At 27.0% G+C, this 26,030-nt stretch overlaps 4 protein-coding genes and 1 pseudogene across 4 annotated transcripts; 3 read left to right on the top strand and 2 right to left on the bottom strand.

Moving 5' to 3' along the window:
- The first annotated feature begins 168 nt into the window (after positions 1–168).
- LOC107167050 (uncharacterized) lies at positions 169–2,584 on the top strand. Its single transcript, XM_015515939.2, has 3 exons — positions 169–347; positions 941–1,320; positions 2,307–2,584. Exons 1-3 carry the CDS (start codon positions 305–307, stop codon positions 2,517–2,519), a joined length of 636 nt encoding a protein of 211 aa, XP_015371425.1. The 5' UTR covers positions 169–304; the 3' UTR covers positions 2,520–2,584.
- A 288-nt stretch (positions 2,585–2,872) lies between these two features.
- Positions 2,873–7,347, bottom strand: LOC107167049 (short-chain specific acyl-CoA dehydrogenase, mitochondrial-like). The gene is made up of 10 exons (XM_015515938.2): positions 7,187–7,347; positions 6,881–7,124; positions 6,674–6,810; positions 6,121–6,230; positions 5,788–5,939; positions 5,512–5,700; positions 4,623–4,766; positions 4,409–4,536; positions 3,527–3,622; positions 2,873–3,299 (listed from the first exon to the last, which is right to left on the bottom strand). Exons 2-10 carry the CDS (start codon positions 6,915–6,917, stop codon positions 3,081–3,083), a joined length of 1,212 nt encoding a protein of 403 aa, XP_015371424.1. The 5' UTR covers positions 6,918–7,124; positions 7,187–7,347; the 3' UTR covers positions 2,873–3,080.
- Positions 7,348–8,883: 1,536 nt separating this feature from the next.
- Positions 8,884–10,066, top strand: LOC149057335 (uncharacterized; annotated as a pseudogene).
- Positions 10,067–11,974: 1,908 nt separating this feature from the next.
- Positions 11,975–26,008, bottom strand: LOC149057333 (uncharacterized). The gene is made up of 22 exons (XM_089222643.1): positions 25,714–26,008; positions 25,175–25,252; positions 20,652–20,894; positions 20,457–20,507; positions 19,569–19,819; positions 18,579–18,744; positions 18,315–18,398; positions 17,555–17,686; positions 17,202–17,345; positions 16,987–17,124; positions 16,510–16,649; positions 15,785–15,980; positions 15,177–15,247; positions 14,832–15,063; positions 14,618–14,751; positions 14,303–14,495; positions 14,091–14,230; positions 13,852–14,017; positions 13,522–13,763; positions 13,375–13,447; positions 13,097–13,299; positions 11,975–12,431 (listed from the first exon to the last, which is right to left on the bottom strand). The coding sequence occupies exons 1-22, from the start codon at positions 25,853–25,855 to the stop codon at positions 12,321–12,323; spliced, it is 3,330 nt and encodes a 1,109-aa protein (XP_089078769.1). The 5' UTR covers positions 25,856–26,008; the 3' UTR covers positions 11,975–12,320.
- On the top strand, positions 22,934–25,076 carry LOC149057334 (zinc finger MYM-type protein 1-like). Its single transcript, XM_089222644.1, has 5 exons — positions 22,934–23,277; positions 23,394–23,664; positions 23,751–23,949; positions 24,037–24,367; positions 24,436–25,076. The coding sequence occupies exons 1-5, from the start codon at positions 23,209–23,211 to the stop codon at positions 24,559–24,561; spliced, it is 996 nt and encodes a 331-aa protein (XP_089078770.1). The 5' UTR covers positions 22,934–23,208; the 3' UTR covers positions 24,562–25,076.
- Positions 26,009–26,030: the final 22 nt, after the last annotated feature.

The raw sequence follows: 26,030 nt of genomic DNA, 5'->3' as shown, positions 1-26,030 counted from the left end.
CATCTATTCTGTGGTACTTTGTTATGCATTTTGTGCGGTGTTGGATCATTTTTGTGCTGTGATGAAAAGCGTCTGGTGTTTAAACAAGGAATAATCCTAGATGCCGCTAGTAACAACACCTTTTCTACAATTTTTGATAAGAACCTCCGGCTCTGATGGTCCACGGCGACGGCGGTGTGATTACTGATTATGTTTTTTGAAGATTAAAAAAAAAAATAGTTTTTCTATAAATTTTATTTTTTACAGTCTAAGATCCTAAGCCACTGCGCTTACTGAATGATCGAATGTGAATATTGCTACTACGATGTTGGGAAGTTTGAGGTTCGTCGCCCGGGGCATTGCAAACAGTAAGAATAATAAAAATACTTGCACCCAAAGATTTATCACTAGTTAACTTAAGTAATATTTATGTATTTTTTTTTCGTGAGTTTTGAAAGTATTATTAGTTCATCAATTTTGATTAATTTCTAAAAAAAAACTTTTTTATTTAAATTTTTGTTTCCTACAAATTTTTCTAGTAATTTAACATGCGCTCAAATTATTTTCATGTGGTTCACCTGATTACTGTAGATTTTATGTGCTTATTCTGATTTATTTCCATTAATTCATGACATCTGTTTCAATAGCCCACATTTGTTTTTTAAATATTAAACGAGAGCGTCTTATATATTTTTTGTCATTATTCTATTCAGCGCTCTGACACTTTATTATAATTCCAAGAAATAATCAGTATAAAAAAAATTCTAGAAATGCTTTGATATGTTTTTACATTCTACGATTCTTTAGATTTTATATATTGATTATTATGATCCCCTCCCCCCATGAGTGGTTTATTAAAATTGTGTGAATGCCAACAGGAAAATGTACTGGTATAGTTGTTGTTAAAACTGATGATTTGTTCATATTATTATTAATTATTTACAATTAAATTTATTTTTAGTTACTATTGCTGCTGAAAGACGACATGCACACCCAACTATACGATCTATCTGTTCATTAAATCAGCTGCCTCTGGGTTCACCTACATTACCTATTTCTATTAAACTGCCTACCATTATAACAAAAAAAATTATAGAGAAGCCAATTCCTTGTATTCCTTTAAGAATCCCTCGACCAACAGTATCTCTCCCATTGGCTGATCCAATAGTTGATAATGATAACGAAATTCAAGCAGCTCGACTGATTGTAATTCGTCGTAAGAAAATGAAAAAACACAAATTGAGAAAGTTAAGAAAGCGTATGAAGTATGTGTGGGCCAAAGTTAGACAAAAGAGAGAAATGAGAAAAGAAAAGGCGTTTCAAGCTGAATTAATGGGACAGGTAATCAATGAATGTTTATAATGAAATTATTTGAATTGGGTAATATGTTAATTGGTTTCACATTTTGATATTAAAAAAATTTTGACGACAACTTATGTTTGTGTTATAAAAGTAAAATATTATTTCCTTCATGATACTGAATTATATTGCTGAGGCACATAAATTCAAAGAATTACTTTTTTTTTAATACTTACATTGGTGACCATCTGACATTGCATAAAAAAAAATTGTGTCCCATTTAAAAATATCGATTTTAATTTTAAACTGTATGCATAGATACAAAATGTTATTACTTATTAGTAGGGAACAGACTTAAATGCCATAAAAAGTAAGAAAAATGACTTAATGCCTTAGAATATTTTTAAATTCAATAAAAACACAATTTTGAGTTTAAAACTTATAAGTTAAATCAATAGTGCAAAATAAAATTAAAATTTAGATAAATAGCTTATATATTGTATTTTGTATGTGTGTAAATCGCGTGTCTACAACAATTTCTCTGGGAGTCAGGGTTTATCTGATCGGTAAAAACATAATAAATACTTATTTTTATAAAATTAATTATAATCTACATTTTTATCAAATGTTATCCATTCCTATATAAAAATATCAAAAAATGCAAGATTAAAGTTAAATTTTTAAATTTCTTGATGTATGAAATGAACTTTGTGCTTGGAAAGCAATGTTTTCGGATATTCATAAAAATGTAATTTGCATTCAAATCCATTCCCTACCTTATAAGTTAGCAAAAGTAAAATTTTAATTATAAGAAAAATAAATGAGTTATCTTTTATCTAATTATCAGTATTTTATCTTCAACAGAAGCATACAACTTAAAATCCACTTAAAATATCTATAAAATAGCAAAGAAAGTTTGAATCCTCGTTAATTAAACAATTTATATTAGTTTAATAGAAAATTAATACATATTTATGGACTCATTAAGTTTAGTAATAATTATTATTTATATACTCATATTTCTACAGGTAAAAGAAGCTGAAAAATTTAGTCCAATAAATTATGTACAAGAAAAACTGAATATTGTTAATATGACAATATTGCCAAATAGGTGGAGAGGAAAACGACTACCTGAATTTGTTATAAAGGATTTAATAGCCAAAGCTCAAGCTAAAAAACAAGCAAAAATTGAAAGTGTAGAACGGAGAAAAAAATTTATGGCTTCTTACAAACAAAAGTGATTTTATGATTGTAAGAAATGTAATTTAAATTATTAGTATAATAAATCTGTAAGTTTGGGTATTTATTTTTAGTTTTAATTATTAATATAGAAAGTAAATTCTTGTTTTCAAATCCTGTCTTCCTTTATACGTACATGAGTATGTGATGTACCACGCTAATACTGGGTATGTACTGTGTGTAATAATAATAATTTTTTGTTGTAACAAAAAAAATTCAACATAAATCTTTGCCAATAGGTAAATTACTTACATAACACAGTTGAAAAAAAAGAAAGAAAACATGAAAATATTATTAAATATTTGATGTGTGTATAAATACACACATCATAGGTAAGTATACTCATTGCTAATGATTATTGTATATTGATAAATTTTATTTGTCCGAATAGTATAATGTTCTAATTATTAGTTAACAGTTACAAAATATGTATACAATTGACAGAAAAATACGGGGTAGTTATCAACATGTAATAATATAATTATTGTATACTTAATCAATTATATAACAAATAATATAAACAAATCGTCCACCACCAAGTTAAAGAATTTAATATTGAAATCTTATCTAGATTTATACCCATATTCTTTTGCTAATTTTTCAGCAATAACTAAATATTGAATATCTGTCGGACCTGCATATATTTCAGTTATTCTGGCATCTCTGTAATGTCGTTCAGCTGGCATATCTGCAATATATCCAATTCCGCCAAGAATCTGTATACAATTATGTGTAACATATGTTGCTGTTTGTGATGCTTCTAACTTGGCCATAGATGCTGCCTATATATATATATAAAAAAGACTAATAATTAAATTATACTCATATACCTATATAGTTTTTTGTTTATACAATTTTAGCTCAACAATTAAACAAACAATACAATTTAAATAAGACGATATATTTATAATAATACAAGATGCTGAAACACTTCCTTAGCTATATATACAATATTATACATATTACAAATTTATTAGATATAGTTATTTAGTATAAAGTATAAACTTACCTTGGTAAAAGGTAGATTATTGTCTCTCAACCACGCGGCTTTCCATGTCAAAAGTCTAGAAGCCTCCAATCGTGTAGCCATTTTAGAAAGCCTTTGCTAGAACAAACAATAATATATTTTTTATTACTATTAGGGCTATGTATTTTTATAGTATTCTATAAAAATATGCATTTAGATAACCAAAATATGTGCTAAAAAAACTCAGGATATTATGTAACGATATATATATTATACAATATACATGTACTAATTTTCCAAAAAATCTAGCATCCACATTAATAATTTTGTCAAATGATACCTGTATGAACTCATTGATTGTCACCAATTAAGTTTTTAATAGATAGAAGATTTTCTTCATAAATTGATTACATAATTTTGATAAGCATGCTTTCAGAATATCAATGCCCATAAAACCTTTGCATAATGCATAAATCATTGTTGAATGTATTAGAAACTGAGAAACTATTTTATTTCTTGTTCTCTTAGTAGTTATTAGTATATAAATTTGAAATTGTATCAGATTTTTCACAAACAGAACAATATAAATCACTTATAATTAGCATTTTTTATAGTTTTAAATGATCTTTTTGCAGAACAATAATTATAAATAAATATAATATTGTTTTACCTATTACGTCCTTATTTACCTACACAATTAACAAATACAGAATATATCGAGAAATACGCTCTATGTAAGCATAGAGTATATGGGTTTATGTGTTTGTAGTATGTCGATTACTTTAATTGAAAATCACATGAAACAAATTAATCATTTGCCTAAATTAATGTATCAAGTCACAATAAAAATTTGTATTTACATATAAATCTGAGCCCTAATCATTACAAATGCATCAACTATGATATCTAAGTGAACATTCATACCTGCACAGCCGACAGTTTAATAATAGCATTACCAAAAGCGGTTCTATTTCCAGCATAGTTAATAGCACAGTCCATTGCAGCTTGAGATATCCCTAAAGCTTGTGATGCAATACCTATTCTAGCCAAATCTATAAAAGATAATTTTATAAAAATTATGTTCATATACTAAAAATAAGGAAATTATTTAATGTATCAAATAATATAAATTACTAACCAATCCCTGACATGGCTATTTTGAAACCATCACCTTCATTCCCTAACATATTTTTAACTGGTACTTTAACATTGTCCAGAATGATATTACAAGAAGATGCGGCTCTAATACCTAATTTATCATCTCTTTTACCTTTTGTTAAACCTAAAACAAAATATACCTATATTAAAAATAACAATTTAATTGGTTTAGAAGTTAAAACCTTTATTTAATATTCATGAATATCATAGATTTAATATAATATAGAAAATAGTTAGATAAGTATTGAATCAGATGAGAACAGTATTATATCAATTGAATTTCATAGTCCTAATGCACTATATCAAAGAAACTAACTTTGTAGTAATAAAAATTTAAAAGAAACATTCTTCATAGATAGATACTGAATTCCTCATAGGATTAACAATTTCTATTTTGCATTGTTATGTTAAAGTGTGTGCCTGTGCTAAAAAATTGTAAAAAATTTTTTTTTGAAATATACTAATTAAAAAGTGGTTTCTAAAATGTAGATGAAATAAGTTTTAATTTTTATACAAGTGTATACTTACATTTTGTACAAAAAGAAATAATATATTTTATACTATGGGTCATGATATACTAACAGCTATCATTATTGATTATGTGCTTATTTTTGTTGATAAAAATACCAATCCATAAATTTATTTAAACTAGCATGAAAAAGTATTAGATAAATATATTTTGTACATGATACAACTGTGAACTGATAATTGTGGTCTGTAAAAGTATTAAGTACTTTGACAAAGGTATATGGATAATCTAAGTCTTAAATTCAAAAGTTAATTACCATTTACCATAATATATATCTATTGATCGCTAAATAATTTGTGTGCTTATTTGAATATTCATTGTATACTTTAAAAATAGGTACCTGGTGTATTTATTGGTACAATAAATGCTGATACACCACTATGGCCTTTAGAAACATCTGAACGAGCTATTACAATAATCGCACCGCCTTCAATACCATTTGTCACCCAAGCTTTTGTACCATTCAGTATCCAATGATCTCCTTCACGTTTTGCTAAAGTGTGCATATTAGCAGCATCACTGCCACTTCCTAACCTTACATTAACAAAAATTATGGTATTAATTAAAATTATGAATGATATGTTTAAAAACTGTTGGTTCTAGTGGTTTTACACACCTGGTTCACTGAGAGCAAAACATCCAACAATACCTCTACTAATAAAATCTTGCAGAAATTGCAATTTTTGTTCAGGAGTACCAACTTTATTTATTATACCTGCATATAGAGCATTATGAATACTTACAATCGAACCTGTTCCACCACAGCATCTAATTTAATTACATATTATATAATAATATTTTATGTTAGTAAACACTGGACATGAAATCTATAAAGAATTAAGGTCCTAACATACTGCAGCGGTAGCAGTAACATGCAGCCAGAATGTCCCCGATATAATTTTCTGCCATCGCTACAGTGTGTAGTAATCTTAATGCAACAGTACATTACCTCGATATTTCCTCAACAGCTACTGATAATGCAAGAGAGTCAGCACCTGAACCACCATATTTCTTGTCAACTACAACTCCTAGGATTCCTAAATCAGCTAATTTTTTAATCTGTAACAAAGAAATCAACATGAATATAAACTTGAAAGTTCTGCATTTCATGATACTGTTTTTATACTTAAAAGCATATTATAATATTTGGTCGAGAAAGTCTATGTAATTAACACTCATTACTAGCTAACTGGTTTTCTAGTAGATACATAAATATTCATTGATTTGGTATACATCTTATTGTTACCTGTGTGGAAATCGCCAATTCTTAATTAAAATAACATTTGGCCAAAAAATCAAACTTTTTGATTTGTATTTTTGAAAACTAACTATCTCAATTTATAGTTGTAATACATATTATATTATTTCATAATAATAATGCAATATTTTCTTACTGATATGTATACAATAGAGAGTACCTATTTAATGTTATGATGAGTATTCTACAGTTTAATTATTTTAAATCTGTGAATATATCTACAAAACCACCTGTATTTATTTACTTGATCAGAAGGGAACAACTGTTGTTTGTCTAGTGAAGCGGCAACCGGTCGTAACTCAGCTTCTGAAAATTCTCGACACACATTCTTTAGTTTTGAATGAGTCTCAGGCAATATCAAACTGGATATGTTTCGGACACCTAAACGTTTTACACAAAATTCCAATCAAAAAGCTAAGATAAAAATGTATGAAAAAATAAAAACCTTTACCTGCCGATGGTCGTAAAAACGTGTTCAATGAACGCATTATGAATCTGTAGATGGGTATAAACACACAACGTATTCAATGAACTTACCCACTTGGAAATGTGCACTGACCCTTCAAAGTAAACTATTGTGCCAAAAGATAGTATATGACATCGATCGAAAACGTAAACAATTTATATTTTATACTGTTGCTATATAACTGCATGCAGGAAAGTGGCAGTAAGCAGTAAGCACTGACGCCACAGAGCTATGAGAACGAGAGAAATGACAATGTTATCACATTATAATTATTAGTTATCGAATTCCAACCTGTCAAAGATGTTTCCCCTATGGGCTCTGACGCCGTGACAGACAACGTGCAACTGTGCAAGACAAGACAGTGCCATTGTGCCAAATAGGCTTCAAATTCGGTGAGTGATAAGAAAGATACTATTTCGATTGCTGACTTGCCGTTATCAAATTGATGAGTTATTACGGAATTTGCAATCACCATCCATCACGCCCACGAGCATCCTAAAATTCCTATATTAGGTAGTTGTTAGTTGAGTGCATTATCTATAAACTTTGAGTTGAGTAGGTAATAAGTATAGTCCTTAGAGTTTTAACGAAAACTGTTTGGGATTAGTAGATAAAATTAATCTTTAATTATCTCTTATCCAATAATTATTTATCGTAGTATTTATTTAGGTTAAAATAATTTAATTGTACCTACCTGTCCTATAGCCTATAGGAGTGTTTTTTAAAACTTACGTGATCGTAAAAATCAAAATTCTTAATTATTATACGTTTTTAACCCTTAACAGGACGCCCACGAATAATTTTTATTAATACAAAAAATGATTGTTATTTTGTTAAGTGTTTTAAGGGTTGCAGCACAAACGTATCATAAACGAATGACATGATTTGAATTTGAAAATATAGAGGTGGGGATACAGTCGTTTCGCTGGAAATCCCAAATATTATCCCTTGTAACTTCTGAAGGCTCGTAGTGGTAACGATAAAATTTAAACGCAAACCAGCACAAACGAAAGCCCTTGGTTTAAATTCAAAATTTGGAGTCTAGGGACAGTAGTGCAGTCAGGTGAGCGAGTTTGAGGTTGTTACTCCCCGAAATGTTTTTAAAAGTCAAATTTCAAAGTAAAGACCCTTTTTTTGTAAATGTATAATCCCCCCCCCCCCCCAAAAAAAAAACAAAAAAACAAAAAAATAAAAAAATATCCTAGTTGCGCCACTGTCTAGGAAATAGGGAAATGCATATTTTATAGTGAAAAAATTATCACATTACTTGTGATTACTGATTGTTATTATTATTATTTTAGTCAGCGATATTATTTATTGAGTACCTACTGCAGTTTCCGACCGCTTATGCGTCTGTTGTAAGTGTTGTAACCAATTATATACAGTGTGTAATCGTGAATTAGAAACACTATATCTTTACAAATATTAAATATATTTGAATTTTGTTTGTTGTTGGTGCTTAACTGCTTAACAAACTTGGTTATAAATTATGATTTATTAAGCTAATTAAACTATTTTCAGACCATTTCATTTCGGGCATAACAACTTTTTTTTATAAATAGCAACCCCACCTTTTTTATTTATTATTTTTACTCTTATTTTTTATGAATTTTAATGGTCAAAGCAACTTTCTATCTTCTATGTTACAATATAGCCGAGTTATGGATGTTTTAATGTTTAATATTTTTGAATTATTTATACGGTTCATTTGATTCGCAAATAATCTTCAAGCTTGTTAATTTTATTTATATTTTTGGATATTTTACAATAGTCATTAAATGATAGGCAAGAGTTTTCCATTTTACGATTGTGCTTATTTGAGTGTAATTTAGATACAATAAATTTACTGTGTTCATTTGAAATAGGCCAGTTCAACTAATGTTTCGTATTATATTTGCAGTCATATTTTATGATTTCTCAAGTGTTTATTAAATTAATCTCATAATTTCATAACTGAGATAGCTTAGGTATTGTAGCTTGAATAAAATATGAATAATTCAGAAAAGGTTGATATGCTTTTTATTTACTGGTAATGTCAAAAAAATGCACGTTACGTGGCACATGATTATGTTGAACGTTACCAGAGTATGTATCTATTAATTAGCACTTTTTATGACTTGGTTTTGTTGATCAAAATATTAAAACACCTTTTTTGTATTTCTAAATTCAGATAGGTAACACCCGTCACATAGTTATTTCCATAAATTAGAAAGGAATTTAAGAAATACGGGTTCTTTTTGTAACACAAGAGTTAATGTCAACCAACAACCTAGACGAGTCAATGCTTTAGGAGAAGATATTGAGCTTCAAGTGTTGGCGTACGTAAGAGCAAATCTCAGGGTTAGTACGCGTCATGTCGGCTTTGAAATAGGTACCTATTTCTCATAATGCCATTCATAAAATTTTAAAAAAAACATAAATTTTATCCATACAGACCTGATTTAGTTCAACACTTACGAAAAGGTGATGCTGAGCTTAGGATTATGTTTATTTCTTGGTTGGTAACTCAATTAGAAGACAATCCTATTATTTTAAATTAGATATTATGGACAGATGAATCCAAATTTACTAACAACGGGATTATAAATAAACAGAATAATCGTTATTGCCGGACAATTAAAATCCCCATTGGGTTTTTGAAACAAATGACCAGTTTGTCTGGGGAACAAATGTTTGGTGTGGTTTGATTGGAGGTAAATTTTTGGGACCTTATTTCTACGATACTTTATGAAATGGAAGACGGTATCTAGAATTTATAATGAACGAATTACCGATCATGCTATATTGATAATATCCCTCTAGAAACAAGAAACAATTTGATTTTGCAACTAGATGGTACGCCGGCACGTAATGCAATTACCGTGAAGAATTATTTAAATGAAAATTTTGAAAATCGATGGATAGAAACTAATGGTATAATAAAATGGCCACCTCAATCCCCAAATCGTACTGCACCATTAGATTATTTTTTGTGGCGGCATCTAAAAACTGTAGTCTATAATCTATGCAAACCCACCTACTAATTTTATTCATTTGAAAGAAAAAATAGTTGCGGCGTATACTCAATTTACTGAAGGTCAAATCTCATCTGCAACAAATAAAGAATTCTTAAAAAGGGCAGAAGCATGCTTAAATTGTAATGGAGAGCAATTTGAACAATTTATAAGATGAATGAATGTAATTTTGAATTCTAAAAATTAAAATTAAAAAATAAATTCTAAACATATTTTTTTTTTATAACCTAAGAAGTTATTGTAGGGGAAGGAGATTATCCTCTCCAAAAGTAGGTACTAAAAATATCACTAGAAGATATCATGAGGTGAAAAAAGAAATAATTTAAGTCATAAAATTGATGAATAATTCAAAAATGACAAAAAAATAATATCAAAAATGTAAATATCCATAACTCGACTATTTTTTAACATAAAAAGTTATTTGACCAATAAAATTCATAAAAAAAATAATAAATCAAAAAAGGCGGGGTTGTCATTTCGAATAAAAAGTTGTAATGCACATGCGCGAAATGAAATAACCTAAAAATAGTTTAATTAGCTTAATAAGTGTTATAACCATTGACCTATTATAATAAGTCAATGGTTATAACCAAGTTTGTTAAGCACCAACAACAAACAGAATTCAAATTTCAAATATATTTAATATTTTTAAAGTTATAGTGTTTTCAACTTACGATTAAACACTGTATAATTGTTGTTTTTTTCGATCAGACTCATTTAAATACTTTAAAATTATTTAATATATTTAGTATTTACTACATATTATGTCTTCTATGGGGAGCAAAACCCTACTATAATAAATAATTAAACATTTCATAATATTATTAAATATTTTTTGGAAAAAATATAATGTTTAAAGTTTAACTTTTAATCTATGATAATATCATAATGTATAGGTACATACAGACATACAGTATTAAGTACTTTTATATACTTACCTAGCGTACATCTGTTAAACTCAGAACTCCACCTTCCATTAATGAAACAAAGTATTTTTATTTGAGTCTCCACGATTCTAATTGGTAAGACATATTAATATGTGTACAATTGTGTACTTTTATATGAAGTTAATAATTTAGTTCCAGGTAGTGATAATTTTGAATAACTTATACTTACATCACTCAAAATACAAGTAAGATATTAATCTATCTGAGTATCTGACGAAATTTCTAGGAACGTACTCCCTCCAAAGTCCAAACACAAGCTATGCTTATTGGAGGGTTATCATCTAAACTTTCTGGTGTTTTTTTGTTTAATATTTTTATTTGATTTGATGATAAATAAAAATTATTATTATTATTATTTCTAGAAACGTAAAACAATGTAGTAATCAACATTAAAAAACATTGGTCAAGATTCTCAAATATTAGTAACTGTTTTATTTTACAATTAAACATGAAATATAAAATATATAGTTTGCTTTTCTGACCAACTTCTGTATCATAACTTTAATGTAAAATTAAAACCCATTCGTAAAATCTAAATACAAATATCGGAGTTTATTCTGTTAGCGTTTATATCTTATGAACATTTAATTAATTTTTTATAATAATGCAACATGCAACCTTTACAAAGAGTTGATATCATATAAAGAAGGATGAATTCATTTTAAAACTAGGAAATTCCGTCTAGTTTTCTTTAAATACTATAAATTATAATCTAATTATAATGGCAAGATGTTGGCAATGATCCAAAGCAAAAATGTAATTATTGAATTCTCAATATTTAGATGATTGTGAAGCACAATAGTTACACCAAAGTTGCATGTGACAAGTTATTTGTGAAAGATCATTGGGTAAGTTGAAGATAATAAAAAATTGTTTACGATATATTCTCTGAATCAAGACCATCTTGAAGCATTCATACTATAATAATAAATATCGGTTGAAAGAGATATTTTGGATGCTATTGATTTTAAATAAATATTGAATAATATATACTGGAAAAGTTTTCTGTATTGATAAATTAGATATTCGGTACCTCGTACATATCTATGGTGTAAAGGCTAAAGTGAAAATTAATACTAAAATTTAAATCACAAAATAATTATATAAATACTAGGTAATGAAATATTGAAATCTGATACCTGTGTATATTAATAAATTATTTAATAGTCAAAACAAATATTTTATTCTGATCAAATATTAATTATTGTTTAATATTACACATAGCAATATAAAGTAGTATAAAATATACGTGTACCTACATTATGTAATAATTATATAATAGGTACGAGTTTAGATATAGGTATATAAATCTAATTCTTAATGGTATTTTCTATACGATATTCATAATAGCATGTGTTCGATGATTACAAAATCTAATAAAGTAAAAACTTATTACTTGGAAACGTGTTATATATAAAAAAAAATAAACTTTTGGTTAATATTTTATAAATAAAATAATAATAATTAATCATCAAGTGTCGTTGCGTGAATTGTCGATGGTAGACTATACCACAATGACTTGGACACAGTCACTATTCCAATTGAATAAGTCGAACCAGGATTTAGATCTTTTAGCTGTAAAATATTAGATTGTATTAATTTAATTCAAATAATAGAAATTAAAAATAATAAAAGGAGAATAATATTTAGTTAGCTCCAACTATACCTTGCTTTGTTTCGATACTTCTATTGGGGGTAGTAAATAATATTGTGTATCATAATATTATTATAAAACATTTGAAAACAATAAAAATCACCATATATTATTATATAGGGAAATGAATCTGAGTATAATAGCTCAGTTAAAAGGACGTATACACTAATAACATAATATTATGTACTGTCTCCGTCCATCCAATTTCCAAAATTGAAAATAGCAACATTTTACTATAGACACTCGAAAATAAAATTGTGTTATCTAGGTAAATATGAATGTTTGGGAAATTTCGTGATTTCTAAATAAACGTGAATTTTGAAGAGCGTAATATTTTCAAGAAAATGTCATATCTTTTTAAGAAAATATTGTCTAAAAGATTGGTTACATCGCTTAATGTTTTGCTTATACTATAATCAAGATGTATATTCGATGTCTCATATTGAAACATCGATATAACACTCATAACACAACTTGTTATCATTGCATTTTAAATACAGACAGAGACAGTAAATTATATTACTTATAGTACCAATATCATATCCGTACAATATTAGTACGAAAATGTAACATTTAAATTAATCACCGTATAGTTGTAAGAAGGAACTTCTTCGTAGATTGCTAATTCTATTGACCTCATACTTGAATACAATCTCATATCTGACATTTCTTCTACGTTAATAATGTACATATCTAATACACCATTAAATATCCACGGAATATCCCACTCGAGTGTTATAAAAGTCCTTTCAATATCAATTACTTTGAAATTATTTGGAGAATCTGGTACTAAACAAAGCATTAAACACATGATTTTTGTTTTAAGAATTACTTAAGCTTTAACTAGTTTCATATCTTACTTACTTTCATCGATCATTTTAAATGAAATAGACGAAACTGTACCACCTTCAGGATTACTTATAAACTTAGGCTTTATCTATTACAAAATTATATTTTATGATTTATTAATAATATTTTCTTATTTTATAATGTCATCTATCTAATACATACATTAAACGTGAAGGTAACTGCTGGGCTCAAATTATTAAAATTATGGCAATAATATTCCGGCCAAGCGGAACATTTCGTCGGGGCAATCTCTATAACATTTTTTTTGTTTCCAAAACCTTCTTTATTGAATGAAACTATAAATCCATTTAAATTTGAGTCTTCTATATAATACCAACGAAGTCCTACTGATCGATGTCTTAGACTCTTTTTATAAGCTACGATATCATAGACAGGTACTAAATCTGTATGGGTGTGTTTAAAAACAATAATGTATAATAAATAATAATAATATGTGAAGAAATATAATCATAATAATTATGATGAACTTACATTTTGATTTAGTAGTAAAGTTTGTAAATAGATATTGTTCAGCGTTATATCCAATGTGTGTTTTTATAAACACTTTCAGTTCATAATAATTATTTGATTTCAGATCATTAATGTGAATGTAGTTTTTTTTCGTTTCTATTACTTGTAATATGTTATTTCTCCTATCCTATAATCAAAACCAAATGTTTTGATTTTACAAAGAAATACGTCATAATACATTAATTTAAACAATTATTTACCTTAAGTTCAATGTAATACGATGATAACAATCCATTTAACTTTGAACAATTTACGGGATCGACTTTCCATTGGACAAACACTGAGCTATTCGTCACATTCATTGGGCGTTGAAGGTCGAAAATAGGTTTAGTTTTTGGGTCTATTCATAAAACACACAAAAATCATCCATTAAAATACGAATACACGATAGGTGTATTAAATTTATAAGTACATGATGCTGGTGTCAATGTGCACACATGGTTTTCTCGTTGCACAGTATTTAAGTTATTGGCAACTGTAACTTGTATACAGTACTGTGAATTAGGAATCACGTCAAAAATTTCGTAATTTGTTCGATTGTAAATTGTAATTGACGTCCAATCGTTTTCTATTTCATCCAAAGAACAACTGAGAATTCGTTTTAGCTGAAATCAATTTGAAATTAATTGTATTATAAAAGACAAACATACTATAGGTATGCATCATGTGGTATTAATTTCAGATGGATTACACTAATATATCTAATTAGTGAAAATAGACCAATTACTTTGTATCTGAGAACACACTTTAATGGGTCGTTGACTGTAGCATCGTAACGGAAAGCGTTTACTAATTTCCAGGATATTTTAATTGTATTATTATATGCGGTTGCAACAATACCCCTAATACTAACGTCATTTCCTATATTAGAACATACAATTGAATTGATGATTGATAAGTTAAGAAGTTATCCGTTAAGTAATAAAAAATTATGTAGTTACCTGACATAAGGGGAGTAAATGAATACGTAGGTGACGATCTTAATGGACCTTTAGAAGTCTTAGGCGTGAGTAATATACTATAATTGTACCCAGGATAGAGATTTTCTATTGAGTGGCTAGTATTAAAACTTGATTTTATTTCTTTAACACCAGAAATTACATTTTGTGTTTGATTAACTGTTAACGTAATAACATATTCAGTAATATTGCATTCTAACTGTTTAGGTATTATCTGTAAATTAATAATTTTATAATAAGTTGGATAAGCTATAATTTATACAATAAAGTTTTAGTTATTAAAAAAAAGGCTAATTTTGCTAAACAAATTTAGAAAGTTATACTAACCTCATTCCATGTTATATCGACACTTTTTATCCCACTGATCAATTTAATGTTATAATCAGATACTTCAGGTTCTAAAATAGGTAATTAGAAAAAAATTTAATAAGTTTTAAGCTCCAAATAAAAATGTATAGTGTACATCAAATTAAGCTAAAATAATAAATATGCTTTAATATATTTGGTAATAATACCTGTTCATTTATTTATTAAATATTTTGTATAATTTAAAAATAAAATAATCTTATTTATAAACTGATTAATTATATAATGATGATTTAAATCTAAACTCACTTAAGACTTATATAATTTTTCAAATACGATATTTAACTAAATGGGTTTATGATACATGACTATTTTATGAGTTGTAAATTATATAGGTATTACAATTGGAAAAAAAAATTAGTGAAAATAAATAATATTAAAAATATTGTATACATTAAAGCTTTTTTTTTTTACAACGATGAACGTGTAAATTTAAAAAATATTATAACTGTTTTAACTATAATTTTCTATTTTTTAAATTTTCATAGTATAATTATTGTATACAATACAGGTTTTAAAAACATTTTTAATTAATGTAACTATTAACTATGTATAATTAAGATACTTACGGATACAATAGGATGTCTTGTACTGACCATAAACTATGTTTTCATAGTTGAAATTCCCATCATCTGTTATTACCAGAACACCAATCATATATATGGTATTTGGTGTCAAATCATTTAAAGTATCTATGATGGTTCCATAACTAGTTCCATTTATAAGTTTAATTTCAGATTTTGTAAATTCCTCTTCAACTATTGACTAAAAAGTGAAAACGTTAATTATGGAATAATAAGTAAATTTTACATGTATTGGTTAGTTGTAGTTAGTAGGTAACTACAAAAATGTATAATTTCAGTATAATTTAATAGGTAGGTAACTAACATAGCTTTGTACAGCTAATGATTCGTCTCTGTATATATAAAACTTAAGATCTACATACATAATAGATAAACTTGGTAGGTAGTTAAATACATTTGGTAGGTATCACTTTGAGTTTTATATTGTAAAATAGAAATTAGTACCTACCTATACAATAGATTGATTATAATATTCAGCTATAGGATATTTTAACATTATAGGATATGGTCCAATTAAGTAATACGAATAAGTAAAAAAATCGATTGAAATAACTACATTATTTATTTTCACTATACCATAAGAATATTATATAATACCGTAATAGATATTCTATATTCATATTTTGATTATTATAAATACTCTTGTCTTTATGAAATTAGATTAAACCTACCTCTGTCATATTTTTAACAAATAAAATATTCGTATGTACCTTATAAAATATTTGATAATATTTCAATTTTATACTTGTATCTCCTTCTTTAATATTATCCAGTTTGAAGTTAAATTCCAATTCCAATGCATCATACTTGGACGAAATTAGTGTAGGTGGATTAATTAAGTATGGATATTCTAAAATGAAACCATTACAATTTAAAATATATCACATTATTAGTAGCTATAATATTATTGTGTCTAACTTTAAATTGTTGGCTGAAATATTGAAATCTAAAAACTATAGTAGGTACCTAACTAAGTAACTATATTTTTGGGGTTGGTTGTTCAATTTTCGTAGATAGTTTTTTGATAACCATTTTTTATAAAATAAGTTTAAAGTGGGTTAGATATCCGTTTATTACTACTTCTAACAACGAAACGTTATTCTCCTCTATTATCTATGTTAAGAATAGAATTACAAATTTTGATTGTAATATTTATATTTTTTATGTTCCCGAGAGTTATATCTTACTTTGTAGACAATATGGTGGTAAATATCCTTCTGAACATCCTTGATAACAGATACCAGTATATTGGTCACATTTATTGTTATGGCAATTCGATGAACATGTTTGTTTACAATCCGCACCATATTTACCCGGTTTACAGTCTTTAAAAAAATGTATGTTAACATATTATTATACTTTGTTTATAGAAACAAATTGTAAAAAATAATATTCTTCAAACCGTTGTTACACAATGGACCAGTTAGACCTGGTGGACATGTACAGCCATACAGTTTCGTACACATCAACAATCCGCGACACATTTCATTGGCATACATTGAACATATTCCTTTACAATCAGCTCCATAATAATTAGATCCACATCCTGGAATATATTTTAATTTTTAATTTTTATATTTGTATTAATAATAAAAATACACATTGAATCAATGGGTAACAACAGCCTATTTTATACGTGTATAAGAATATTATTATAATTTGTAATTTGTAACATATCAAAATATCGGCGTGTAGTTTAAAGCCTATTAAAGTTCCAGAGACCTGATATTATTTATAATGCCGAAGGTTAATTACCTATTTCACAAAGTTGTCCTTTGAATCCAGGAGGGCAAACACACGCTGGTCTTTTTGATAACATGAAACCACCATTTAAACAAGAATTATTAGTTGAAGGTGTTTGCATTTTGTTACACACAGTCGTATCATCTATATTTATAATTAAAATGAGATATGAATAATGAAATATATTTACAAAGTGAAACAAACAATACGTTCAAATAATACTTTTTAAGGACAATAAACTTAAATATTATAGTATAATAGCTGTATAGGTTAGATAACTAATTAAAATATTGTTAAACTAAATAATTATATTCATTAAATATTCAAAGGTTGAAAGAATGTAAAGTTAGAAACTCGTACAAATATAAAATTGAAATAATATATAAGAATTTAGATTTGAAAGTTAAATGAAGCTAAATTGTTGAATTCGGAAACGATTCTTAGCATAGCGTGGCTTACCAAAATTAGCTTAAGATCATGTGCTTAAAATATTTCCTAGGTACCATATAATCTCACATTTATTCACAATATTGTTTTAAAAACTTATGGTATATATAAAAAAATAAATACATTTCGCTAAGTCCCTATCACTTAATTTCAAATATATTTTTTCCGAAACTTAATGAAAATTGTTACAACCTACCAAAAGTCTTTAACAAAAATTAAATCAAACATCGTTGTAATACTTACCTGGTACTTTAAAAATATAAAAATACATGCTTTAGAGACCCCAGAATCTAACTCGAAAATTTGAATTTTTTTGTATGCATACCGTTTCCGAGTATATTGAAGGGCTTTGGGCCTTCAAACCAATTACCAATGTCATTTATAGGAACAACTCTTAATTCTTCTTCATCTAGGAACCAATAAAAATATTATGGTATGCCATGAATTTTAATATTCACAAATTTATAATATGGTAATATATTTTTTAGATTTATATTTAAAAATATAAATTAGAGATTGTGTTAAATCAATGTTTAACATATTCTACACAAATATACTACATATTTACTACTATGTAGTTAATAAATACCTTCATCTGGACATTGATAAATCCGAATGAGTTCAAACCAATTTCCCAAATATGTGTTATAATCTTTATAGTGAAGAGCACTACTATATTTTCTTTTTAATACAATTTTATATTTCTGATTTTGAATAAGAGCCATGTTAGCAATTTTTAATGTCTTTATGCTATCCTATATAATATATATGTAAAAAAAAAAAATTCAACTTAACAACGCGTAATATAATTTAATACGAAATGCTAGTAAGTGCCAATAAGTTGTGATACTAAAAACTAGGGATACAAATTAAAGTTAAATTTAGAGTTTCCAAGATTTTATTTTATTTTCCATATTTATTTTCAAGTATTAATTTAAAATTTAAAAATTAAATCATAATAAAAATTATATTTTTTGAACAAATATCTGCATTTTTTATAATATCGTTGAATAAAATATTTTACTGGTAAAAACAGATATTACTAGTAGGTAGGTGAATACTTAGGTTGTTAGGTATGCCACATTTGAACGTTCTACTTGGGTTTTTAATTTTTTTGTTAAAATAGACGGTGCGATTTGAAAATGTCAGTATTATTGTTATATTAAAGTTTTTTTTATTGCTTAATTTTTAATTGTTTTAACTGTTTTTTTTTTTACTTTTAAATTATTTATTGACATTTTTAAAATTTTCAAAGAATGTTGGATTTGAAATTCTTCAATTTTCTATATTTAATGTAGCTTTGAAATATATACATATATATTTTTTCAATAAAAAACATTTTTAAGTTTGAATATATAGTTTTAGACATTTTGAAAAAATTTGAATTTATTTGAATTTAGAAGATAGTGACGCTTACAATAATGTTATTTTTCATGATTTAAATAAATACCTACGTATTTCAGAATAAAATATTATTGCAAATTAATATTTTATAAAAAATTTACACTTATAAACAATTATGAGGCTTTCAGACTCTGGCTACTCCTGCATGTAGTAAAACACAATTTATTTAACTCACGTGTTTTTCTAATATAGTAGAAGTTATTAATGTATCATTTTCATTGGATATACTCATAATGATTTCCATTTCAGAGTCCCAACTATGATAGTATGTAATTGATAAGCAAGTTTGTTTTTTATCTGGCTTCCAATGAGTTTTGAGAAATGTCTGTTGAACTTCATCAGGATTATCGTCTTTTGCTAAATGCGGATAATAATGTTTGTCATATTCATATTCAAATGCATCAATGCATTCATTTAAATTGTGTTCTGAAAACAAAAACTACAACATTAAAACATATATAATTCGATGCTGTTTTTATGATTAATCAATTAATTTAGTATGGGATGAGTATTAATTGACAATTTATTATGTTTATATAGTAATAAAAAAATCGTTCTAGACATTATACAAGATACAGGGGTTAAAGTGGGGGGGGTGGCGCAGGAGGACTCAGTCCCCTTACCTCTGACGGCGGTTAAAAAGCGTCCCCTTTAACAAATTAGGATTTTATACATTAGACATTATACATGAAATTATATATGGAACGCTTAAAACTTTTTGGAAACATTAGTCTCCTCTGGAATTTTTTCCCACTTTAACCTCTGACAAGATATAACAAATACTTGCTCTTAAAATGCCCAAAACAGTGCATGTGTGCAGTGTATTATTACTATGCATATTATGAAAACTACAATAAGTTATCACATTCGCCTTTTTTATGATAGCTATTTCAGAATGTAGCTGATATCATATAATCATGGTATATATTGTAAGTGGTCAAAATATTATATTTTAATACGCATTCATTTTTGTTGATCATTTGTATGATATTTTTTACTTTGACTAATAATGATGAAATTACTATAATAGGTTAGTTATACTCACGTTTTTAGTTAAAATTACCTGTGTTATAATTCGTAGTAGAAGAAACAGAGTTTAACCCGCATTTTTCTCCTGTTAAAATTATGTATAGTTAATAATGTAATTTGTTAATTAGAAAATGCATTATAGTTTGAAATATAATGACATTTCTTAATAGAAATTAGCAATATTTTGTTGACTAAAAAATTATTTGAACATACTCATTTTATGTACTACCTGTTAATGCAATAGATGATCGTTTCCAATAATTTGAATTCAAATAAATTCCCATACGGCCATTATTTGGTATAAAGTCATATTCATAAAATTCCGCAAAATCAAATTGAAAAATAGCATCTGACAGAGAATTGTTGTCAATTTTATTTTCAATTAATATAGGTATTCCAATAGCATTTGTTCTTGAATGTATTTCAATTGATTCAATTGAATAGTTACTATTGAACGTCTCGGTTGATATATCTAGTTCAGTTATTAGAATATTATAATAATGCATACAATATTATACAATATATATTATTGAATTCATAAAGAGACGTACAAATAATGAATAATAAGTAATATTTTTAATAGAAGTCATAAGTTTCATACGGGAACATAAGATAATTTCCTAGCTAATAGTATGAAATTATTCAGTTATACGTAAATTATAGTAAGTTCATTTACTATAACTGCGTGTAACCTCGATGTATAATCATCAGGGCTCGGGACTTATAGCACTTAAAATCATTAAAAATCATTATAAGCACTCAAATAAGCATTTAAAAACGTAAATTTTCGCAAAAATATTTATCAAAAAACAAAAAACTGAAAAATTCTAACCAAAAAATCAAACAAAATCAAAATAAATCTTTATCCTTATATTATAAAATAAATTTAACTTCACTTTCGATACTTTAAGGATTTTATGGATTTTCCGAGGGATTTTCTGAAAAATGAAATGTAAACGATATTTATAATATTTGAAAACATTATAAAAACGTAGAAATAGTGGTCAAATAAGCAAAAATAATAAGAAAAACTGGAAATAAGCATTTTTTTGAAAAATCGATGGAATAAACGAAAAAAAGCACTTTCAAACTTCATAATTAAACGTATTATAACATGATATAGATACACTTCCATAGAACTATGCTACATTTTAAGTCAATCCATAAAAATAAGCAAATGCTTTAAGTCCCGAGCCTTGATAATCATCATTCATCAGAAAAAAACATCGTTAAAGCCGATTTTTTAACATGCACTATTTGATCATTACAAATATAACTAATGGTTATAAGGTCATTATATACGCTAAAAAATATCACGTTGAAACCTATCCCCCCTTATCCCCAATCTCCATGTTTACCCCCATAGGCGCAATTAGGGGGGGGGGGCTGGAGGGGCTAAGCCCCCTCAAAAACATTCAAAGCCCCCCCCCAAAAACCATACAGAACTTTATATTATTATATTGATAAATAAAAAAAATATGTGATTACTACTGAAAAAATGAATAAAATAAATTTTTTTTATTTTTTTTTAGTAACAATATTATAATCGTGGTCTTAAATAATAAATCTATTATTTCTATAGTCTAGACCGTGCTTATTATAGCGCACCGCTGTATATCATTATCAATAACCAAAATATTATCCCCGACTATATTTATAGCTTCCATTCTCGGACGTTTTGCGAGTGGCCGCAATTGACAATTAATGACAATTACGATAAGCCATAACCATAAGGTACACTAGGCGAATAGTTCGCGTGCGGGACACGCATGCGTGTGGGTTCGTTTCACGGGAAACACGCGCGAACATTCGCCCAGTGTGAATATACAGTCACGTCATATTATTATGTAGGTTTATAAATAGCTCATTTACGGAAAGTACAAAACTGTATTGATGCTATTAAACATTTGATCATACCAAACGACCAAACCGTCCTTAGCAGACAAGCATTACAATTATATAGTTATATACCACCATATATTGAGATTGACCATTCAATTACGATTGCATTCCTAATACAGACGTACTCACATTATTTGTTCATTCCGTTCATTCGTGCATCGTGCTTTGTGATTGTGATAATATTTTGGCATTTGCTATTTAGTGAACAAAAAAGTTATTACCTACCTGGCTACCTATCATTATTAGGTACCTAATTTTCTTCTTTTTTTTAAAAAAAAAATTCAAAGTTAGTAAACTAAAAATGTTTTCAATATTTAATTTAAAAAAAAAAATCAGATTGTATACTAATCAATGAAGGAAAAAATAATTCAAGTCATTCAGAAACAACTATTTCAACTTCTAATAATGATGTTTCTATGTCTCCTGATGTGAATAATTCTTTAGTTGAATATGAGACAAGTCAATCGACATTATTAAGTCCTAAAGAAGGAAATAAGTTGGATATTGTCGATCTAGGTAACTTAGATTCTGGCTCTGTGCAACCTATTTTAAAGGTAAGTTATATTAATTTTAAGAGTACTAGCTCAGGCACATAGCCAGACATTTTTCTTTAAGGGGTCATCATTTTTTAGCCCCTTTCTGTTTTTTTTGTACCCAATACCACTCCTCTCTCTATAATATAATAATAATATTAATCTATAATAATATTTTTTCTTCTTCAATATTTAATAACAAATGTAAAATAATAAATTTATTGTATATAGGTTTATCCTAAAACAGCATTTGGATCACAAAATAGATCTTTTGGTTCCAAATATTTCAAGGAGTATAACTGGCTTGAATATAGCATAGAGAAAGATGCTATTTTTTGCTTTCCTTGCAGAATGTTTTCAACAAGTTCTGGTCATGTAGAAGATGTTTTCGTAACAACAGGTTTTAATAATTGGAAAAAGGCAAGCTTAACCATTTTAAATACACTGATTTACAAATTACATTAATAGATCATAATTGTTTAATATTATCTTTAAAATGTATTATTAATAATATGTACCTATTTCTATTATTAAAGTTGAGTGGAACTAGAGATGCAAAAACAGGAAAAACAAAATTAAAATTGCATGAAATTTCTGACCACCACTTGACTGCCAATTTAAGATGGTCAGCTTATAAAAACTCAGTGAAAAATGGTGATGTTATTTCAAAGATGTCTACTGCTCTTCAAAAAGAAATACAAACAAATAGAATGTACATTAAATGTTTAATTGATATTGTTTTATATCTTGGCAGACAAGGAATAGCGTTTAGAGGACACCGTGAAGATGAGACATCAGTTAATAAGGGTACTTATTATATTATTTAAAATGAACCTTAAAATTATTTAATTGAATTTCATTGTTAAAATTTGTTTGTTTTATTTTTGTTCTAGGTAATTTTAAAGAAATGTGTGAATTTTTATCAAAACATAATCCAGAGTTTTGCAATGTATATAAAAATACCTTATTGAACCATACAAGTTGGAGTATACAAAATGAACTGATAGAGACGTGTGCTGAAAATGTTAAATCTACCATTATACAAGCAATTATAGATTGTGGAATGTTCAGTATCTCGTGCGATGAGGCTCGGTAAATAATAAATACAATCTTGGAAGTAAAAATTGAATTTTTAATACTATGTTTTTGTATATTTAATAAGTTTTCTATTCTTACTAGGTCTCACAAACAAGAGCAATTAAGTATTTGTGTAAGATATCCCCATGGAATGGACATCTGTGAACGATTCTTAGGATTTGTTGACGTATCAGAAAAGCAAACTGCAGATGCTTTGATTTTAAAATTGGTTGAATTTTTAAATGCATCTAAATTAGATAAAATTCCCATCATAGGACAGTCATATGATGGAGCAAATGTCATGTCAGGTCACATAGGAGGTGTTCAAGCAAAATTGAAAATAGTTCACCCTCCAGCCAAATGTGCAGTATATGTACATTGTATGGCGCATAAGATTAATTTAGTAGTTATTGATATGTGCAAGCACTTAAAGGTAAAATTCATAATTAATATTTTATTATACCTATTATTCTGATTTGTAATTATATATATTTTTTTAAGGATGCTAGAAACTTATTTAACGCTTTGGAGGCACTCTATGTTCATTTCTCTCATCCAACAAGAAACGTGAAGCTTACTGATTTACAACTTAAATTGAATATGAAAAGACAACACTTTCTCAGTTAAGTGACACTCGTTGGATTTGCCGCTTTAAAAGCTGTGACGCAGTGATAAAAAATTTTAATGCCATAGCTCAAGTTTTAAATAAACTTTAATATAAATTTAAATAAAAGTTAAAAGTGAATTATTGTTTTATTTTTTATTTTTTAAATTTTACTTGCCATCCAATGAGCACATTTTTATAGAGGGTTAGGTTTAAGGGTAGAAAAAAGCTTCTGAGAGGCAGAGATTGAAAAATTTATGTGAGGGGCTGAAGCCCCCCCAATATTTTTACTCTAATTGCGCCTATGTTTACCCCCCTCCCTCCACTAATTATATTGAATAGTTTATACAACTAGAAAAATCAAAGATCAATACTTCATTTAATTGAATAGACGATGAATAGTTTTGTGTTTTGTCAACAGTTAACATCACGAGAAACTAAAAATCGAATTCTATCGATAATCATAACAAGTATATAATTTGATATAAATTGTACAATGTACCTCTGGCTTCCATAAAAATAAGATAAAATGACGGTTTAAACAACAATAATATTTTTTTTTATATAATATTTTATTATATTTGTATGTATATTCGTTATATCGAATACAAACATTACAAACTGTATTTTTTTTACCTAACAAACCATTGATGTCATTTAAACGTGGATCCGCTAGTCTATAGATTGTAGTAATATCATAATCATCAAGACAATCTAAAATAAAAATAAGTGAACAATTAATTACCATATCGTAATCTTTAATATATTTTAAAATTGTATCATATAATAAATACGCATAATATTAATTTTGAGATTTAACATGTGTTTTAGTTATTTCATTTGGTGTTAAATATATCATAAACCTTAAATGTAGAACTAAATTTAATAATAAAGTTATAATATAATTTAAAATAAATTTAATAGATTTAATATTTTCAAGTGGTATAGTGCCATATAGTTTTTAAATGAGCTTTATTTGATTCCAATAAAATAGTTGTTAAAATGTTTTACAATTTTATTTATTAAAAATGTATGAGTGTTCCTTTTCTTAAAAGTCTAAATAATCAACAAAAATTATCAAATTAACTATAGAAATCGAAATATTTGAATAAAGGTATTTTTTAATTTGACTTAGAAATTAGAATGTTAAATTATAATTGGTTGTAGGTACTTACTAGCTTTATGAAAATGCTGTGAAATAGTGACACTTGGTTTATATTCATCATAAGCATTTAAGATCTGTACGCATAAAATGGCATACAATATAGCTGGTAACAAGAACATGTAACTATAATGATTCTGATTTATTCGATTCATTCTTATACCTTCATAAAATAATTATAAAGTTTTTAACATTTTATTAAAAACCTGATGTTTGTAATCTATAATCAAAATATGCCAATAAGTTTCTTGACGAGCCTGTCAGTGTTTAGTAGCGTACTGAATATAATACATTTTCAGCGAACTTTAGGTTCACAATATTATGTTATAT

This window comes from Diuraphis noxia, unplaced genomic scaffold (genome assembly GCF_037042655.1).
Source record: "Diuraphis noxia isolate RWA-SAM2 unplaced genomic scaffold, SU_Dnox_SAM2 contig0003, whole genome shotgun sequence".
Taxonomy (NCBI): Eukaryota; Metazoa; Arthropoda; class Insecta; order Hemiptera; family Aphididae; genus Diuraphis; species Diuraphis noxia.
The sequence above is the reverse complement of the archived record's forward strand: the minus strand, read 5'-3'. Positions and strand labels throughout refer to the sequence as shown.

What these genes read in the sequence shown, in the direction of transcription:
- LOC107167049 (XM_015515938.2), bottom strand. Translation starts at nt 6,917, where the DNA reads ATGCGTTCATTGAACACGTTTTTACGACCATCGGCAG. An exon ending in GTTTTTACGACCATCGGCAG is followed by an intron (nt 6,811 to 6,880) that starts GTAAAGGTTTTT and finishes TAAAACGTTTAG; the next exon opens with GTGTCCGAAACATATCCAGT. An exon ending in AGTTGTTCCCTTCTGATCAA is followed by an intron (nt 6,231 to 6,673) that starts GTAAATAAATAC and finishes TCTTTGTTACAG; the next exon opens with ATTAAAAAATTAGCTGATTT.
- LOC107167050 (XM_015515939.2), top strand. Translation starts at nt 305, where the DNA reads ATGTTGGGAAGTTTGAGGTTCGTCGCCCGGGGCATTGCAAACA. An exon ending in CGCCCGGGGCATTGCAAACA is followed by an intron (nt 348 to 940) that starts GTAAGAATAATA and finishes ATTTATTTTTAG; the next exon opens with TTACTATTGCTGCTGAAAGA. An exon ending in AAGCTGAATTAATGGGACAG is followed by an intron (nt 1,321 to 2,306) that starts GTAATCAATGAA and finishes ATATTTCTACAG; the next exon opens with GTAAAAGAAGCTGAAAAATT.
- LOC149057334 (XM_089222644.1), top strand. Translation starts at nt 23,209, where the DNA reads ATGTTTTCAACAAGTTCTGGTCATGTAGAAGATGTTTTCGTAACAACA. An exon ending in GTTTTAATAATTGGAAAAAG is followed by an intron (nt 23,278 to 23,393) that starts GCAAGCTTAACC and finishes CTATTATTAAAG; the next exon opens with TTGAGTGGAACTAGAGATGC. An exon ending in TGAGACATCAGTTAATAAGG is followed by an intron (nt 23,665 to 23,750) that starts GTACTTATTATA and finishes TTTTTGTTCTAG; the next exon opens with GTAATTTTAAAGAAATGTGT.
- LOC149057333 (XM_089222643.1), bottom strand. Translation starts at nt 25,855, where the DNA reads ATGAATCGAATAAATCAGAATCATTATAGTTACATGTTCTTGTTACCA. An exon ending in TGACATCAATGGTTTGTTAG is followed by an intron (nt 20,895 to 25,174) that starts GTAAAAAAAATA and finishes TAACTGAACTAG; the next exon opens with ATATATCAACCGAGACGTTC. An exon ending in CTTTACTACTAAATCAAAAT is followed by an intron (nt 13,764 to 13,851) that starts GTAAGTTCATCA and finishes ACACCCATACAG; the next exon opens with ATTTAGTACCTGTCTATGAT.